At 41.0% G+C, this 19,411-nt stretch overlaps 1 protein-coding gene across 8 annotated transcripts in view; it reads left to right on the top strand.

Annotated features, from left to right (window-relative positions):
• The window catches only part of frmpd3 (FERM and PDZ domain containing 3), a 465,297-nt gene that overhangs the window by 353,428 nt on the left and 92,458 nt on the right, over window positions 1-19,411 (top strand). For 7 of the 8 annotated variants that reach the window (XM_073058178.1, XM_073058175.1, XM_073058177.1 and 4 more), the window contains 2 exons: window positions 5,425-5,470; window positions 15,395-15,499. In XM_073058178.1, coding sequence (XP_072914279.1) covers window positions 5,425-5,470; window positions 15,395-15,499 — 151 coding nt within the window. The remainder of the gene's footprint in view (window positions 1-5,424; window positions 5,471-15,394; window positions 15,500-19,411) is intronic. The other variant, XM_073058182.1, reaches the window with a different exon arrangement.

Raw genomic sequence — 19,411 nt, 5'->3', positions numbered from 1 at the left:
AAAGCTTTTGGTATGCTGGCCTTTATAAATCAGAGCATTGAGTATAGGAGCAAACACGGGGAAATCTGCAGATGCTGGAAATTCAAAACAACACACACAAAATGCTGGTGGAACACAGCAGGCCAGGCAGCATCTATAGGAAGAAGCACTGTCGACGTTTCGGGCCGAGACCTGACGAAGGGTTTCGGCCCGAAACGTCGACATTGAGTATAGCAGTTGGGATGTAATGTTAAAATTGTACAAGGCATTGATGAGGCCAAATTTGGAGTATTGTGTACAGTTCTGGTCACTGAATTACAGGAAAGATGTCAACAAATTAGAGAGAGTACAGAGTAGACTTACTACAAACGTTTGTAGAATGTTACCTGGGTTTCAGCACCTAAGTTACAGAGAAAGGTTGAACAAGTTAGGTCTTTATTCTTTGGAGTGTAGAAGGTTGAGGGGGGACTTGAAAGAGGTATTTAAGATTATGAGGGGGATAGATAGAGTTGATGTGCATAGGCTTTTTCCATTGAGAGTAGGGGAGATTCAAACAAGAGGACATGAGTTGAGAGTTAAGGGGCAAAAGTTTAGGGATAACACGAGGGGGAACTTCTTTACTCAGACAGTGGTAGCCGTGTAGAATGAGCTTCCAGTAGAAGTGGTAGAGGCAGGTTCGATTTTGTCATTTAAAAAAAAATTGGATAGGTATATGGACAGGAAAGGAATGGAGGGTTATGGGCTGAGTGCAGGTAGGTGGGACTAGGTGAGAGTAAGTGTTCGGCATGGACTAGAAGGCCCGAGATGGCCTGTTTCCGTGCTGTAATTGTTATATGGTTATATATGAAGTCTCTTCAAACACCTGATGAAAAATAACTGCTGTTGTGAATTATGGATTGATTTTCAGAGATGTTGACACCCAGGAACTTAAAACTGTTCACCCATCCCATTGCAGATCCCTCAATGAGGACTGGTGTGAGATCCCTCAACTCCCCCTTCCTAAAGTCCACAATCAATTCCTTGGTCTTACTGACATTGAGTACAAGATTGTTGTTGTAACACCATGCAACCAGTTGACCTATCTCACGTCTGTACACCTCCTCATCACCATCTGAAATTCTGCCAACAATAGTTGTGTCACCAGCAAAGATATAGATGGCATTTGAGCTGTGCCTTGCCACACAGTTGTGGGCATAAAGAGAGAGCAGAGCAGTGGGCTAAACACACATTCTTGAGGTGTATGTACTTAGGTTAGTGAGGAAGAGATGTTATTATTGACTGTGGTCTCCTGGTGGGGAAGTCAATAACCCAGTTGCAGACAGAGGTACAGGGGCCCACGTCTTGGAGCTTGTTGATTAGAACTGAGGGTATGAATGTATTGGACACCGAGCTGTAATCAATAAACAGCAGCCTGATGCAGACATTGCTATTGCCTAGGTGGTACAAAGCAGAGTAGAGAGCCAATGAGATTGCATCTACTGTAAACCTATCGTGGTGATAGAAAGTTGCAGTGGGTCCAAGGCCTTGCTTAGGCAGGAGGAAGTAATGGCTGTAAACCCTGCCAGAGCTGAAGTCCTTCCAATTCCGTTTCTAAATTCAATCAGAATTGTTTTTAGTCCCCCTTAAAATAGCCTTCTGTAGGTCGTACCTGGACTTCTTGTATAGTTCTGGATCACCGGTTCTGAATACCACAAGTCTAGTCCTCAGCAGACTAGGAATCTCCTGGTTCAAACATGGCTTTTGGTTTGAGTATGTCCCGTATGTTCTCCAAGGCATCCACTCATCCACACAGTCGGTGATGACTGTGGCATATTCATTCAGAATTCAAAGATGAGTCCCTGAATAATGTCCAGTTCACTGACTCAAAGCAGTCCTGCAAGCACTCCTCTGCCTTTGCAGACCATACCTTTTTGGTCCTCAGCACTGGTGCTGCGGTCCATAGTTTCTGCCTATACACCAAGAGTAGAAGTACAGCCCAATGATCAGTGTTTCCTAAGTGTGGTGTGGGATAGTATGTTCTTGATGGTGCTATAACTGTGGTCAGGTGTGTTAGCTCCTCTGGTTGCGCAGGTGGTAGTTGTTCAGAGATTTCATCAAGCTGTCCTGGTTGAAAACCCCGCAATAATAAGGAAGGCATCAGATTGCATTGCTGATAATAGTGCTCAGCTCCTTCAGAGACTGTCTGACATTCACCCAAGATGGAATACACACCCCAACCAGGATGTTGGCGGCAACTCTCTTGGCAGATAAAATGGATGACACTTGATGTTTCAGGTCAGGTGTGCAGGACTGAGACAGGACCATCAAGTCGGAGCACCATGATGAATTAATCATAAGTCATACTCCACCTCCTCTACCTTTAAAAGTTTCAGCTGACCTGTCCTTGGGGTGAATGGGGAAGTCCTCAGTCAGCAACACTGCATCCCAAATGTCAAAGGTGAGCCATGTTTCCATGAAGCAAAGTACGCAGCCGTCTCTGATGCTCCTCTGAAATCTTGCTCTGAGATTCTCCAGAGACTGTCTAATCACCAGCAGGATAGTCCAACACACAGAGTGAGTGACCTATTTGCAGACTACTGTAGCTCCATTTAATCAACAGGGTGATCCAGAACATCTAATTGCCCATCACTTTAATTTTCCGAGCCATTCACTGACCTCTTTGACTATGGACTTATTTTGTGGCACTGAAGCCAAAATAAACTTTAGGAAAAGCATATCATCTTCTAAGTCTTCAAGACTCAAGTTTGAATTTATTTCCAATATTTTTATCATAACTGGTCAATTTTGCTGAAACATCATCAACCTGTAACATAATGGATATAATGTTACTGACTGATAACCTTCTATCGCTCCACCTTTGCTGTCTAGCCAATGCTTTGCAAGCTTATTTCAGATTTCCAACAGCAGTGTTCGGTATTTCAAATTTCCAGCATTGTACATATATTTTTTCTGATTCATCTTTCTCATTCATCTACCTGTTTACACCTCTTCTAGACAAATCAGCTGTAATTAGCAAATCTTCAGCACCCTCTCTCAATCAGCACAATCACCACTTGTATCATTCAGTCTCTCTTGAAACTCGACCCAATCACATTCCTTTTGTTCTCTCCACACCTTCTCTGCAATTCTGCTAAGAGATCATTGACCAGAATCTTTAGCTTTCTTTCTTCACCAATGCCATCTGGCTGCTGATATTTCTTGCTTTCATTTATTCAAAAAAAGACAATTGCAAAAAACAAACAATTTTACTTGATTTTAAGGCAGATCCTGAAGAGATTATAACGGCAAGTAAGCAAGTGGCTAAAATATGTTCAGCCTGTCTTAACTGTGGAAGACACAGAGTTTTAATAACTTAAAGTAATTAATTTTAATAAAGAAAATATATTGAAGAAATTGAAGAGAGTGAAACCAGAGACCCATCAAGTTCATAGCCTGAATCCAGAGTTCTGGGAAGATGTTAAATACATATCGGAGGATCTTACAAAGTTTCATTGATCAAGAGACAACACTAACAGATTGAAAGGTAGAAAAGGTAACCTTGCTGTTCAAATGGTTAACAAGAGCCCAACCAAAATGACATCATTTATTTTGGGAAATGTTGCCATCTTGTAATAAGCAATAGGGCACTTTGGAAATGATACGATTAGAGAGAATCAATATGGAATCAAGAGCAATTGTGTTTACTAAATCAAATTTTGAGGATATAGCAAGCAGTAGGTAAGTAAACAGAATCAATGTGATGGATCTGCTGTAAAAAGTTATTTAATAAGGTACTACACAAAAATTGAAGTTCACAAGATTGGAGGCACTATAATTGCATCAAGAGGGTATTCATGAAAAGACAAAAGAAAAACAGGGAATAAGAGTGAACGAGTAAGGTTGTTAGTGGGATAACACAGGAACCAGTAACAACCCACACAAAATGCTGGTGGAACACATCAGGCCAGGCAGCATCTATAGGGAGAAGCACTGTCGACATTTCGGGCCGAAACCCTTCAGCAGGACAGGAACCTGTATTCTGCCGTTCAGTATTCACAAGTTACACTAATGCCCAAGACAAAAAGTCAGGGTGCATTACACCCTTATTTCTGGGGCTGATTACTTTTTTATAAGGCTAGTTTTTGCTTCTTTATTAGAGTTTACAAACAGCTACTTTTGATGTTTTTACAAGTAGATTTTTCTGTTGGTTGTTTACAATATGGAACTATATTTTGTAAAAGGTTCCCAGCCACAGCATCATTGCAGTTATCAACTGCTAACCATAATTCTAAGGAGAACCCAGACCTTGAACTTAGTAAAGGTCATGTACTGGACCTGCCAATCACTACCAACCCCACAGCCATCAACAAAATGTTGGTGAATATGAAGGTGAAAGACATGTATGGTTAAGCCGGTTCATTTATACTTCAGATCTGTGGTACCAAACTACAACAAGTCAACAGCCACTGCCTTCCTGCTCCTTGGCTGTATCTAAAGAAACCTTAGATCTGCACTTTATCAATACTGTTACATGTCAACAGGCAAACAAGGTCTCCAATGAAAGCCTTCCCTCCAAGCAACTACCAAGTTTGAACTGCAGCTTTAAAGATATTATTTGTGGTGTCAGACATGAGAAAATGACATGTACCTTTGATGGTGCATTGCAAACGTAGTACCAGAAAGTTGGCTCAGCTCACTACATATACACAGTGCACTGGTGTTCTTCAGTGAGAACATTTTCATGCATACTAGAATGACACACTGCACCATTTTCCTCACGGTGTGGAAGGCTGTATCACTTCTTGTCTACTCAGTCAATGCCACCTGTTGACTCCAATTTAACTATTCTACATGTCTAAAATAATGTCAACTTTACTGCAATGCATTTATTCCAACAGCACCTTTAAACATTAAGATGACAATTCCGAGATCCCAGCGCCATTATGTCACAGGAAACACAACTAAACAGCCCTCCACAAATTGTAGAACCCTTTTATCTAATTGGCAATGAGGCTTCGTGTGTATCAGGGAAATACACTATGAATTGTAAATTAAGTACCTACTAAATCTAGATGGTTTTGAATAATCAGTCTACGTGTAAGGGGGCACATGGGCTTGCAATAGACATGGTTATTTCTTCACAAATTCAGGTACTCAGACACTCAGACACAGTATTAAATTACAGCATACACTTCACCCAGTTATATATTTGATTTTATTTATTATTTGATCAAGAAATAAACCACAGAATAGCAAAGAACCAATGATGTCAATTTAGATTTGACATAGATTTGGTGTGCTTCCAATACTAGAAATTATTTCTTATTATGTGTACAGTTTTAAAGTTCAATAAGATCAATATAGCAGAACAGTAAAAATGTTTATGTTTTATATATTCTGAAATGTTAATTGCTATATCTCCCTACTCTGTATTTAAAGAAAGCTTATTTTGTGCTTTTTTAATAGAAATGGCAAGGACTCCATTATTCTGACTGTCCTGCAGCCTTATCAAGTGAGTATGCTCATAAATTATATTATATATTGTGTGTATGCTGTCTAACAAGATATGATTCAAAATCCCCAGGAGCATTAATTGGCAGATGTGCCTCAGTGCTTGGAAACAGGCCTCCTTCCTGAATCTTAATGTTCTAGGGCTGTTTCCTGGGTTTTACTGAATTATCTTATCATGGCAAAGCAGCATTTGAGTGCTCCACTTAAATTAATATCGGCTGAAATATTTACACATTATATGATATTCTATATATTTTTTATTTCCCTTTTAAGATTTCAAATCTGGATTTTAATAGATCATTGGAATTATTCTCTTATTCCTAAAGTAGGCTTTTACAATTTGAACTCACCAACTAAACCATCATATTCTTCGAGGGCAATGAAGAGCAATCTCCTTTGCTTTGTTCTCAAAATCTGGATAGCTTTCAGTATAATTCTGGGTGATCACCTTCAGTTAAGTAAAAAGATAAGAGAGAAAAATGTCACGTGATAAATGTATTACTGAAGTTGAATTAATAGACATTCTGTTTTTTTTAACTGTGCATCTGAAAAGATTGAAGTTACTAGTGAGCAATCTTGGAATTTATTTTACACTCTCAATTAGAAAACAAAAATAATACATGTATAAATGTTAGTAACAAAATGGAATAAATTTGGTAATATCCAGCAGCTTTTCATTTGGGCAGAGTTATGAATGCTTAGAACCCCCTGCCTCAGCAACCTGTGCAAACACAGTAAACATCTCTCAAATATTATATCCATTAGAGTATATTCAGTTTCCTAAACCAATCATTTGTAGCAGATACTGAAGAAGTCAGCAGAAAGACTTTTCAAATACCGAGTCATCATGATTCACAGGGTGTAAGGGAAAGATAAGCAAGTTTCAATGATTCAGATCAATGAAGAAGGAACACTTCAAAGTTACTGCAACTGAATTATTGGAGTATAATAAGTGATAAGAAGAATATACTAAGAAATACCAAAACATTAAGTCTAAAACAGAGTACAGAATAATTGAAACAACACAAAATGCTGGAGGAACTCAGCAGGCCAGGCAGCATCTATGGAAAAGAGTAAGCAGTCAATGTTTCATCAGGACTGGAGAAAAAGATGAGGTCAAAGTAGGAAGGTGGGGGGAGGGGAAGAGAACTACAAGATAGTAGGTGATAGGTGAAACCGATAGTGGGGGAAGGGGAAAAGTAAAGAGCTGGGAAGTCGATTGGTGAAAGGGCTGGAGAAGGGGGAATCTGATAGGAGAGGACAGAAGGTCATGGAAGAAAAGGGAAGGGGGAGGAGTACCAGAGGGAGGTGATGAACAGGTAAGGAAATAAGGTGAGAGAGGGAAATGGGAACAAGGAATGGCGGGGTGGGGGGGGGGGGGGAACATTACCGGAAATTAGAGAAATTGATGTTCATGTCATCAGGTTGGAGGCTACCCAGGCAGAATATAAGGCTATGCTCCTCCAACCTGAGTGTGGCCTCATCACAGCAGTAGACATGTCAGAACGGGAATGGGAAATGGAATTAAAATGGATGGCTACTGGGAAAACCTGCTTTTTCTGGCAGACAGAGCATAGGTGCTCAGTGAATTGGTCTCCCAATCTATGTCGGGTCTCACCAATATTATTAAGGAGACTACACCGGGTGCACCAATACAGTAGATGACCCTAACAGACTCACAGCTGAAGTATCGCCTCACCTGGAAGGACTGTTCGGGGCCCTGAATGGTAGTGAGGGAGGAGGTTCCATTTGCAAGGATAAGTGCCAGGAGGGACATCAGTGGGAAGGAACGGATGGACAAGGAAGTCGCACAGGGAGTGATCTCTGCAGAAAGCAGAAAGTGGGGGTGAGGTAGAGATCTGCTTCGTAGTGGTATCCCATTGGAGATCGTAGAAGTTACAGAGAATTATTTGCTGGGCGTGGAGGCTTGTGGGGTGATAGGTGAGGACAGGAGGAACCCTATCCTTGGTGGGGTGGCTGGAGGATGGGCTGAGGGCACACGTGTGAAAAATGGAAGAGATGCAGTTGAGGGCAACATTGATGGTGGTGGAAGGGAATGCCCCCTTCTTTGAAGTGTTGATGGTTGAGGAAGGGAAACCTTCCTTCAATGGCCTTGTCTCCTCTCCTGTCACCGCATCTCTTCCCTTTCACACACCTGCTGATTTCCTCCAGCATTTTGTGAGTGTTGCTTAGATTTCCATCTTCTGTAGATTTCTCTTGCACAGAATAATTGATACAGTAGCAAGTCCAACTTCCTACAGTGCATCGAGAACTCCAGCTTATGACTGGCCTGCAGATTCTTGGAGGTCCTGGGAACCGACCACAATTCCAGTCTGAGGAGAGAAGTCCTATAAGCCTGCACACTGCTCCCACTTTTAAATTCAAAAATGCCTGCACTTCTTTCCTACTCTACATACCAATCAGGTACAATTCTATAATTATTTTTCAAACGTAGATGTATTGGAAAAAATTAACATTATCATCTAAAATAGTCTCATTTGTTTCTGAGAAACAAGTTACCTTATCAGTCAAGTTATCAGTCAGCTTTCACTCATCGTGGAAAAAACAAGTTGTCTTGTCATTCCATTGGACATTCTTTAATACCTTACATCTGCGTCCTTCAAGGGCTCATTGACCCTATGAATCTAAATTCTGTGTTTTACTAACAGGCTTGCTCATTTTGAGCACTGTGAATGGACAATCCAATTCCAAGTAAAAAGCTACATTTTAACCCTCTGATTGCTCAGGTGAGGGGGTGTGAGGAGGCGCAGAAAGAGGCAGAGCTCAGAGATAATTAAAAAAAGTTCATCAAACTAAGCCTGCAGTGAGGTGCAGCGGTCAATCCCTTCACGAACATAAATCCTGTGACAGCCATAGGCCTGGCCCACATTCTGGAATCCTGTGACAGCCATAGGCATGGCCCACATTCCGGAATCCTGTGACAGCCATAGGCCTGGCCCACATTCCGGAATCCTGTGACAGCCATAGGCCTGGCCCACATTCCGGAATCCTGTGACAGCCATAGGCCTGGCCCACATTCCGGAATCCTACGACAGCCATAGGCCTGGCCCACATTCCGGAATCCTGTGACAGCCATAAGCATGGCCCACATTCCGGAATCCTGCGACAGCCATAGGCCTGGCCCACATTCCGGAATCCTGTGACAGCCATAGGCATGGCCCACATTCCGGAATCCTGCGACAGCCATAGGCCTGGCCCACATTCCGGAATCCTGTGACAGCCATAGGCATGGCCCACATTCCGGAATCCTGTGACAGCCATAGGCCTGGCCCACATTCCAGAATCCCAGCTGCTGCAGCACACCTGGCCCAACTCCGAAAATTGGTGCCAGCCCACCATCTGAATCCCAGCTCCAAGTAGAGACCTCCAATGTTCTAATGGTAAACAAACCTTGTTTCTTTCAATACAACCAGCAGGTGTGTTTACAGACATTTTTAGTCTTTCCCTCTCCCAGTGTAGAGTGCCTTGCTGCTTCAAAACATCCACCATTGTCCCTGTCCCTAAGAAGACCAAGGTAACATGCCTGAACGACTGGCGTCCTGTCACACTCACCTCAATAATAAGCAAATCCTTTGAGAGGCTGGTCAAGGATTACATCTGCAGCTTGCTACCACCCAAACTGGACCCCCTACAATTCACCTACCGACACAACCGATCAACAGACGATGCAATAGTTACGGCGCTGCACACCGTCCTTACATACTTGGAGAAGAGGAATGCTTATGTGGGAATGCTGTTCTTGGACTACAGTTCAGCATTCAACACCATAATGCCCTTCAGGCTTGACAAGAAGCTCAGAGACCTCGGCCTTCACCCTGCCTTGTGCAGCTGGATCCTGGACTTCCTGTCACATCGCCAGCAGGTGGTAAGAGTGGGGTCCCTCACCTTGGTCCCTCTGACCCTCAACACAGGAGCCCCTCAGGGCTGGGTCCTAAGCCCCCTCCTTTACTCTCTGTATACCCATGACTGTGTCGCCACTCACAGCTCCAATCTGCAAATTAAATTTGCTGATGATACTACTCTGATTGGCCTTATTTCAAATAATAATGAGGCAGCCTACAGAGAAGAAGTCATTACCCTGACACAGTGGTGTCAATAAAACAACTTCTCCCTCAATGTCGCAAAAACAAAGGAGCTGGTTGTGGATTACAGGAGGAATGAAGGCAAGCTGACCTCTGTTGACATCAGTGAATCTGGGGTTGTGAGAGTGAATAGCTTTAAGTACCTCAGCATCCACATCACCGAGGATCTCACGTGGTCTGTACATACTGGCTCTGTAGTGAAAAACGCAAACAGCGTCTCTTTCACCTCAGACGGTTGAAGAAGTTTGGCATGAGTCCCCAAATCCTAAGGACTTTCTACAGGGGCACAATTGAGAGCATCCTGACTGGTTGTATCACTGCCTGGTATGGGAACTGTACTTCCCTCAATTGCAGGACTCTGCAGAGAATGGTGCGGACAGCCCAGTGCATCTGTAGATGTAAACTTCCCACTATTCAGGACATTTACAAAGGCAAGTGCGTAAAATGGGTCAGAAGGATCATTGGGGACCTGAGTCACTCCAACCACAAACTGTTCCAGCTGCTACCATCCGGGAAACGGTACCACAGCAGTAAAGCCAGGACCAATAGGCTCCAGGACTGCTTCTTCCACCAGGCCATCAGACTGATTAAGTCACGCTAATACAATTGTATTTCTATGGTATATTGACTGTCCTGTTATACATACTATTTATTACAAATTACTACAAATTACCCATTGCACATTCAGACGGAGATGTAACGTTAAGATTTTTGCTCCTCATGTATGTGAAGGATGTAAGAAATAAAGTCAATTTAATAGGTAAAGAAAGGAGTGGTTGCAAAGAGGGAGTTTCATTTGCCAATATACGTCTGCAGTTCCCAGGCAGCCTTTTCAATGCCCAATCTATATGGTCCATCCTGCTCCAATATGCACTGTGCTGGGGATAGTTCATATCAACAGCGGAGCCCAGATTGTGACCTGAGGAAACTAGTGTTTGATGCAGGTGTGGCCTTGTGAGCTGTGATCCAGCTGGCAGATTCAGGAAGCACTTTATCAGCAAATTTAATCTCAGTATTGCAAAGCAATAATGGCCAACCAGGTTCAAGAATTACATTATTTTTAAATTTAATTTCAGTAAAAGCTGTTAATCTATGAGCCAACAATTCAGGCAATTACATCTATATTCTTCGTTAATTAAGTGGAATGACTTGTTTGTGCTGTCAGAAATTCATCCAATTACTCTTTTCACCTTCCATAAAATTTGATTTAAAGGATTTGTAACTTTTTTTGCAAATTGCAAACACAAAAGACAAAATCCCTGACTAACATCTTTCATTAAACAGAGTAATGAATAAAATGAAAACTAAATGTGGAGAAATAAATGTAATTAACAACCAGCAGGCATTGCTGAGTGAGTGAAGGTAAACAATCTTACACTGCTGAGAGCTTTTGCTGTCACAGTTTACCTACAGCTTATTTCAACTAATTAATTAAGCACAGGGAATAAATATTTCAGCTTTAGTTATAATTAGTTATGGAGTACTACAGCACAGAAACAGATCCTAGCACCCATCTAGTGCTTGCTGAATTATTAATCTGCCTAGTCCTATCGACCTGCACCCAGACCATACCCTTCCATACCTCTCCCTATCCATATAGCTATTCAAATTTATTCTAAATGTTGAAATTGAACCCGCATCCAAGAATTCCACTGATAGATCATTCCATACTCTCGCCGCCCTCTTTTTGAAGAAGCTTTCCGCCCTATGTTCCCCTTAAAATTTCACCTTTCACCCCTTACTCATGACCTCTAGTTCTAGACTCACCCAACCGCAATGGAAAAAGCCTGCTTGCATTTACCCTATATACACCTCAAAGTTTTGTAATTTCAAATCTCCCCTCATTCTTCAAGCTCTAAGGAACAAAGTCTACCATCCTTTCTCTAAAACTCAGGATCTCAAGTCCTAGCAACATCATTATAAATCTTCTCTGCATTCTTTCAATCTTATTGATATCTTTTAATATCTCTTAAATTGCCACCTCTATTTACTAGAATGGTCTATATTTTGGAAAATTAAATAAAGTGTATTTCTTTAATCATAAATAAAATAAAATACAAATAAGATGATAAGGAATTCATTTGAGTTTATTTTTCTACTTAGAGCCGACAGGAGGTTTTCTCGCACCCTGAAAAGTGTTCAGTCATTGTAAAGTCATAAAGGGTTAAGACAAAATTACAAATTAGAAAGTCTACTGAGAGAACAAGCATTTACTTGTTCCTGCTAATAATTACAATTGCATGTGGAAATTTCAGGAAAAGACTTACGGCAAAATCATCTGCAAGCTCTTGATTTTGCTGACAGGAGCAACCAGGAGGAGGATTGGTACTAATTTCTGTGAGGCAAAGGTAAATGCAAGATCATTAGAAGAAGAAATATAGAATGTATTTCTCAAGAATTTAAATATAACTTTTACCAAAAATATAACATTAGTCTTGTTGAGCATGTAATGGTTTCTCCTGTGCCTAACAAAGTGACCACTGACTGTTCATAGATTTCTGATGCATTAGGACATCCATTTCAAGGTTTGACATATTGTGCATTCAGAGATGCTCTTCTACACACTACCGTTGTAATGCTTGACTACTTGAGTTACTGTCACCTTCCTGTCAGGCATAATCGGTGGCATGATGCCCTCTCCCATTAACAAGCCATTTTTGCCCACAGAAATGCTGGTCACTGGATTTATTTTAAATGTTTCTTGCACCATTCTCTGTACACTCTAGAGACTGTTGTGTGTGAAAATCCCAGGAGATCAGCAGTTTCTGAGATACTCAATCCACCCTCTCTGGCACCACCAATAATTCCACATTCAAAATCATTTAGAAAACATTTCTTCACCCATTATAATGTTTGGTCTGAACAACATTCGAACCCTGTAACCACGTCTGCAAGCTTTTATGCATTGAATTGCTGTCACATGATTGGCTGATTCAATGTTTGTATTAACAATTAGGTGTACATGTGTACCTAATAAAGTGGTCACTGAGTTTATAATACTCAGTGAGAAGTGTTGAGAAGTGACGAGGCTCTTTACAGATTCCCACCACAACATCACAGACTGCGTTGTGTCTAATAAAATTCTAATTGCATTAAATCACTAAATTGGAAATGTATTTCCTTGCCAAATCTGCAGAAAGCTGTATGCTGCTCTTTAGAATTGAGATTAATAGTTATTCATCCCATTTGTTCAGCTAAGAATTGTGAAATGAAAATGAAAAGAAGAAGTTGAATAGTGGCTCAATATTCCCAATATCCTTTAAGACTGTCAGAATTTATAGGCCTTTCAAACAGATGACAGCACATAAGACAGAAACTATCAGCTCCACTGACAGTGCAACAGAGTATAAAATATTACCCCTTAATAGGTAGAGCTCATTTTGCATGAAGTGCACACTGATATTAAAATATTTATTTAAAAGATTGCCTGGTCCAATAGTACACTACTGGTGCAATCAATTGGCAGGGAAGTTTAGGAGCTATTGCAAATTAATATTGCAAGTTGATTAAATATTTATTGTTCTATTTCTGGTGTCGGAGTTAAATCTTTCTAGGTATTTTCACGTTGTTTTCATTCAGTTAAGGATGTCTTGTGAGCAAACCACAAACTGGACCATTGTGTTAAAAAAAATCTTCCACCACTTGGAGCCGCTGAATAAAAGTAAATGGCGATCATTTAAGGTCAATGAGTCTTTCAGGGTCCAGAGCTGGCAGTTCATCAAACAATTGCCCTCTTACTTAATATGCTGTGTTTTGCCTTACAATATCACAACTAGTTGCAGACTGGTTACCTCTACTAAGTAAATGAAAGAGCTACATGAATAATGTGGCAACATGAAGGCTAGCCTGAGATACAAACACAAAGCTAGCATTTCTTCCCCCAAAAATGAGACAGAACAGCCACTATAGCAATAGCAACATTTTGTGTCATGGTTAATCTGTGTGCTTGACAACTTTTTCTTGTTATTTCCTTGTTATTCTTGTGTATGCATCCCCCCTCACTTATCAGAAAAAGCATGCAAATGCAAAACTTCTTATAGTTAAAAATCATGGGGAAACTCTAGCAACTTTTCACAGAATTGCTCACAGTTCTCTACATGTGCACCAAGTTTGGTATTCCCATGGCAATTTCCCAATTGTGCAGGAACAGTCCCTCTCAGGAAACATAGAGGAGGCTAGGCCTAAAAGCAGAGCTCACTCTGCTGCAAGGGTCCTGAATTCCACCATGTAATCCAGCACCAAGCATGAGCCTTGACACAGCCAAATTATCCAAACCACAGCACTCCAGATGGTCAAAAACCTGGTGCATCTCATCCCTGAATTTCTCATATTTATTGCAAATCGTGGTTTAATTGTCCCAGTTAACTGCAGCCAGAGTCAGAGTTTGCCCAGCCAGGAGAGGGACAACAAAGGTAATATTGGCTCAGACCACAGAATGCAGAGATGATTGGAACTCAAAGTGTAAGACGCACTGGGACAGGCAGTCGTGGCATCAGGTTGGGAATCCAAGGTGATTTGGGCACCAAGGGACTTGAGTGGGGTTGCTGTATCGAGGACAGCTGATTGAGAGTGGCAAGTAAATGGTGAAAGGTTTTCTGCTGCTTCAGGATCTTGTGCTCTTGTCAATGAACGAGCATACTCTGCTGGGTCAATCATGGGTTCACTTATATTGTCAGGAAATACAGGGAAGGCTTGACACAAAAGCATACCAGCAGAGTCAATCCACCAGTAAACAATATTTTATAAATAAACTGCAAAAAAAAACAAGCCACAAAGGGCCACAAATACTTATGGCAAGGTGACGGAAGCAAAACGCACAAAATGCTAGTGGAACTCCGCAGGTTAGGCAGCATCAATGAAAAAGAGTAAACAATCAACATTTCATGCTAAGAACTGAAGACCAGGAGCAACGGATTGAAGCTAGCTGGTTTGATTAGTTGGAAACATGGCAGGTGTCTCATGTTAGCTGGCTGGAGATTCAGAGGTGCCCGCCTGTGCCAACCTGACATAACCTTTTAGTTAATTGAAGAAGAATGATTGCAAGTGAAAGAAAGAAAACATGAGGAAACATCCTCTAATTTAAATAATTTAAATTAACTGTTTACTAATAATAAAATGCTTTCAGTTGCATAACAATGTTTCAATATTTTCATATTTTGATATATTTTTCATTAATTGTTTGATTTTTAGCAGCTCTTGAATGTTATCAAAGCTTCTGAATGGCTGAGATGTGATTATTGATTTCCTAGTTGTTAAAGCTCTTTCAGTTGTGTCAGGGCTGGTTCTGGCTCCATCTTATGACAATAATATTACGCAAGGCACTGCAATCACACAGAACCTCACCACTGAAGTTGGAGCTGGCTTGCAAATGCATGTTGACAGTAACCACAAACTTACCAATTCATGGAAGTCAAGAATGGGCAGTTCACTGCTGCTGGGAAATTCTGGGACTTTAAAATATTTTTAAATGCTTATCGCATTCTAGGATCATCCCTTTCAGTAGAAGCCTCACTGAAACCTCTGCAACCTACAATGTAACATCTTTGGAGAGGCCTGTCCACATATTGTTTTTCCAGGTCAGATAAGACCAGAGTCTAACACACAGTATATTACAAGAATTCCACAAAGAACAAATAAGCAATTACCTAGCCAGACAAAAAGGAAAAAAAAAATCAAAAACTTCATCATTACTTCCCCAAACACCCAAGGAGATCAGTTAAAATTTGAGCTTTTTTTACTGTGCTTTATAGCCTTCTAATTGATATTCAAAAGCCGCTCTAACATTGACATAACACAGTTAATGTTCTTTTTTAAATTTGTAGTCTCCGAAATCTGCCTTCATCAGTGCAGCCAAGAAAGCACAGCTTAGGACAAACCCTGTCAAAGTTCGATTTTCTGAAGAGGTTACAATCAACGGAAACAGTTCTGTGAGTACTTGCAGCATTGCATATGACTTTAGAGGAGATGTTCCACCCAGCCACCACATTATCACCCACCAGTCTGATGAGAGCAGGGTGGTTGACCGTTAGGATGATGGGAGGAATTCATACTGTATTCCTACTGCCTACACCATACTGTCTAAAAAGTGCATTGCAAGCTACAAGATACAGGGGAGTTCAAGTAGGCTTGGTCCCTGGAGGATACTTCATGCATCCATGGCCATTAGTTTCTAGTTTCTCTGCCCTTACTGGGAACTCCAGCAACACCATTCATTAATAACCTCTCTGGGTCCCCACTGTCATCCAGAAATCTACCCCACACCCATTGCTGTCAACTCCTGCCCACTGGGAATCAACAACAAACTAAGTCAGGAATGGAGAAGGATTTGGGGAGTCCATCAAACAATATAGTTCAAAGGCAAGATTTAAGAGTCTTAAGAAATCAATAATTCAGTGTATATTTTAGCTTCTGCACATCAAACAATTTCCAGAGATAAAATGCATCCAACTCTCAACTTGGTCTAGCTGTAGCTTCTAACCTCAATTTCAGAAGATTTAGTTGGGGTGTCATAGTTGCTGTGATGCTAGTACAGCATGGGAAGTTGCAGAGTTCAGAGTTCAAATTCAGCACCGTCTGTAAGGTGCTTGTACATTTTCTCCGTGACTGCATGGCTTTCCTCTGACTCTTCCGGTTTCCACCCACAGTCCACAGACATACTGGTTCGTAGGTTAATAGGACACACATCCACTGTGATGAAGTACTTTGAGAGGCTGGTCATGAAACTTATCAAATACTATCTGAGATCTGCTCCAATTTACCTACTGTCACAACAGGATCAACAGCAGATGCCATTTCATTGGCTCTTCACTCAACCCTGGAACATCAGGGCAGCGAAGGTGCATACATTAGGATGCTCTTCATTGACTACAACTCAGTATTCAATACTATTATCCCCTCAAAACTAATCAATAACCTTCAAGGCCTAGGCCTCAATACTTCCTTGTGTTCTGGATCCTCCATTTCCTCACTTGCGATCCTAGTCAGTTCAGATTGGCAACAACATCTCCTCCACAATCTCCGTCAGCACAGATGCACCACAAAGCTGTGTGCCTAGCCCCCTGCTCTTCTCACTTTATACTTATGACTGTGAGGCTAAGCTCAACTCCAATGCACTATTTAAGTTTGCTGATGACACTGCTGTCATGGGCCAAATCAAAGGTGATAGTGAATGTATCAGTCAGAGGGAAATTGTCTATCAGGCTGAGGGTTGCCACAACAACAACCTCTCACTCAATGACAGCAAGATCGAGGAACTGATTATTGACTTCAGGACAAGGAAATCGGAGGTCCATGATCCAGTCCTCATCAGGGGAGTCCAAGGTAGAGAGGGTCAGCAATTTAAATTCCTCAATGTTATCATTTCAGAGGATCTGCCCTAAGTGCCATTACGAAGAAAGCACAGCAGTGCCTCTACTTTCTGAGAAGTTTGTGAAGATTCAGTATGTCATTTAAAAGTTTAACAGACTTCTATAGATGTGTGTGGAGAGCATATTGACTGGTTGCATTAGTCTGGTATGGAAACACCAATGCCCTTGAATGGAAAACCCTACAAAAAGTCCTGGGTATAGCCCAGTACATCATGGGTAAAGCCCTCCTCACCATTGAACATGTCTACACAGAGCACTGTTGCAAGAAAGCAGCATCCATCATCAAGCACCCCCACCACCCAGGCCATGATTTCTTCTCTCTGCTGCGATAAGGAAGAAGGTACAGAAGCCACATGACCCACATCACCCAGGTTCAAGGACAGTTACTATCCCTCAGCCATCAGGCTCTTGAAACAAAGGGCATAATTTGACTCAATTTCACCCAACCCATCACTGAACCATTCCCACAATCTAGGGACTCACGTTCAATGACTCTTCATTTCATGTTCTCAATGTTTATTTCTTATTTATTTATTATTATTATTAGTATTATTATTTCTTGTTTTTCTTTTTTGTATTTGCACACATTGTTTTACACATTGGCTGTGGGCAGTCTTTCATTAATTCTATTGCGTTTCTTCTATTTCCTGTCAATAGCCATAATAAAATGGATCTCAGGGTTGTATATGTACGTTTGTACTTCAATAATAAATTTACTTTGAACTTTCAATTTGAACTTTGGTCATTGTAAATTGTCCTGTGATTAGGCTAATGTTAAATAGGTAGGTTGCTGGGTGGCATGGTTCACTGGGCCAGAGTGCCTGTTCCGCTATGTATTTCTAAATAAATAAATATCCCTGATAAGAGACCCACGTGCATGGCCTTACTTGAAATTTTTGTACAAGGGTGAGGGAGTAATGTATAGCTAGAAGTAAATGGTCCTATTTAAAGTGGGGGGATATTCCCAGTTTTCCCCACCAAATCTCCAAATTAGGTCAACTGACCTATGAACCCTTGCCATGCACACTTGTCAACAGCATTTATCTGCAGTACCTCTGCATCTTTAGAAAATAAATTACTTTACTAATAAAGTATTTCAGTTTACTACACAAATATAAAAGATATTAGTAATTTTGTTTCTATAATTGTAAGGAACATTGCAAAATTATCCAGGGGTGTAGTTACTGATATTATAATAAGATGAAAAGATGGGTTAAACATCCAATTAACCATTTAACTACTGATACAGATTGCATCTTCCTCCCTCACTTCACTAAAAACCAAAATGTACACTCAGCCACAAAAGGAGTTGTTTGGTCAAATATCAAAAAATTGGTCAGACGGGAATTTCAAACAAGGGTTGAAAGGTTTCGGGGTTGGTCAAACCAGAAGCAAAGAACCCTGGCAGCAGCAGAGGATGCCATCAATAGTAGAATAATCCTGATCATGTTGGAGAACGATGACTAGTTCAGTGGATGCATGGCTTGATGAAGTTAGAACTAAGATGGGGCAGTAATGAAGGGACTGAAAACACCATTAAAAATATTAAAATCTGGTATTTCTCATTCAGGAGCCAATTTAGGTCAGCAAGTGCAAGATTAATGGGTGAATTGGACTGGTGCAAGTTTGGACACAGGCAGCAGTGTTTTGGCTGACCTCAAGTTAACAAGAGTGCAGACAAGGGAAGAAGGGAAGTGAAGATGCACAGCCACCCTGACATATTCAGGCCTAGAGATACAAGGGCATGGATGAGGGTTCCTGCAGCAGATGAGCTGAAGCAGAGATGGAGTCAGGTGAGGTTACAAAGACAGAAATAGCCACTTAATGATGCCACATTATGTGTTTGTAAGTTCACCTTCGGAAAAAAATACAAAACCAATGTTGAGCCTCAAGCAATTGCCAGGGAAAGAAAGATTTTAACCTCACAATGTAGTTTTCTCTTTGTTTAGTTCTAAAAGGCGAGCAAGCAACTTGCTGATTTTAAGACTGTGGGTGAATCAGGGATGGTGATGAGGTGGAGTTGGATGTTCGGAGTATGTGGAAACTAACACCTTGATTTTTGGCTGCTTTGCCTTAGGGCAGCATGTAATTGAGAAATAGGAAGGAACAGAATAATTGTTCGGAGGACTGCAGAATAATCTTGCAGGCGAGCGAAATGAAGCCATTACACTTGACTCTTTGGTATTAAATAGCCTGATGAAAATTGAATAGATAAAATCCCATCAAGCTGAATGATGCAGAGAAACTGAAAGGAAGAGACTGTCACCAATATGGAAGATGCAACAACATTTTAATAGTATTAGCTGAGAAATAAATATTGTGCAGAACCCAAATATCACTACATGGATTTTATTAACAGTAGGCAGCCTATTTATTAAATATTTCCTCCAAAAGATGCCAACTCAAGTAGTGTGGTGCTTGCCCAGTTTTTTAATTCATTGTGGATTTTTAACTGGGTGTGGGATTAGAGCC

The sequence above is a fragment of the Hemitrygon akajei genome, chromosome 10 (genome assembly GCF_048418815.1).
Source record: "Hemitrygon akajei chromosome 10, sHemAka1.3, whole genome shotgun sequence".
Taxonomy (NCBI): Eukaryota; Metazoa; Chordata; class Chondrichthyes; order Myliobatiformes; family Dasyatidae; genus Hemitrygon; species Hemitrygon akajei.
The sequence above is the reverse complement of the archived record's forward strand: the minus strand, read 5'-3'. Positions and strand labels throughout refer to the sequence as shown.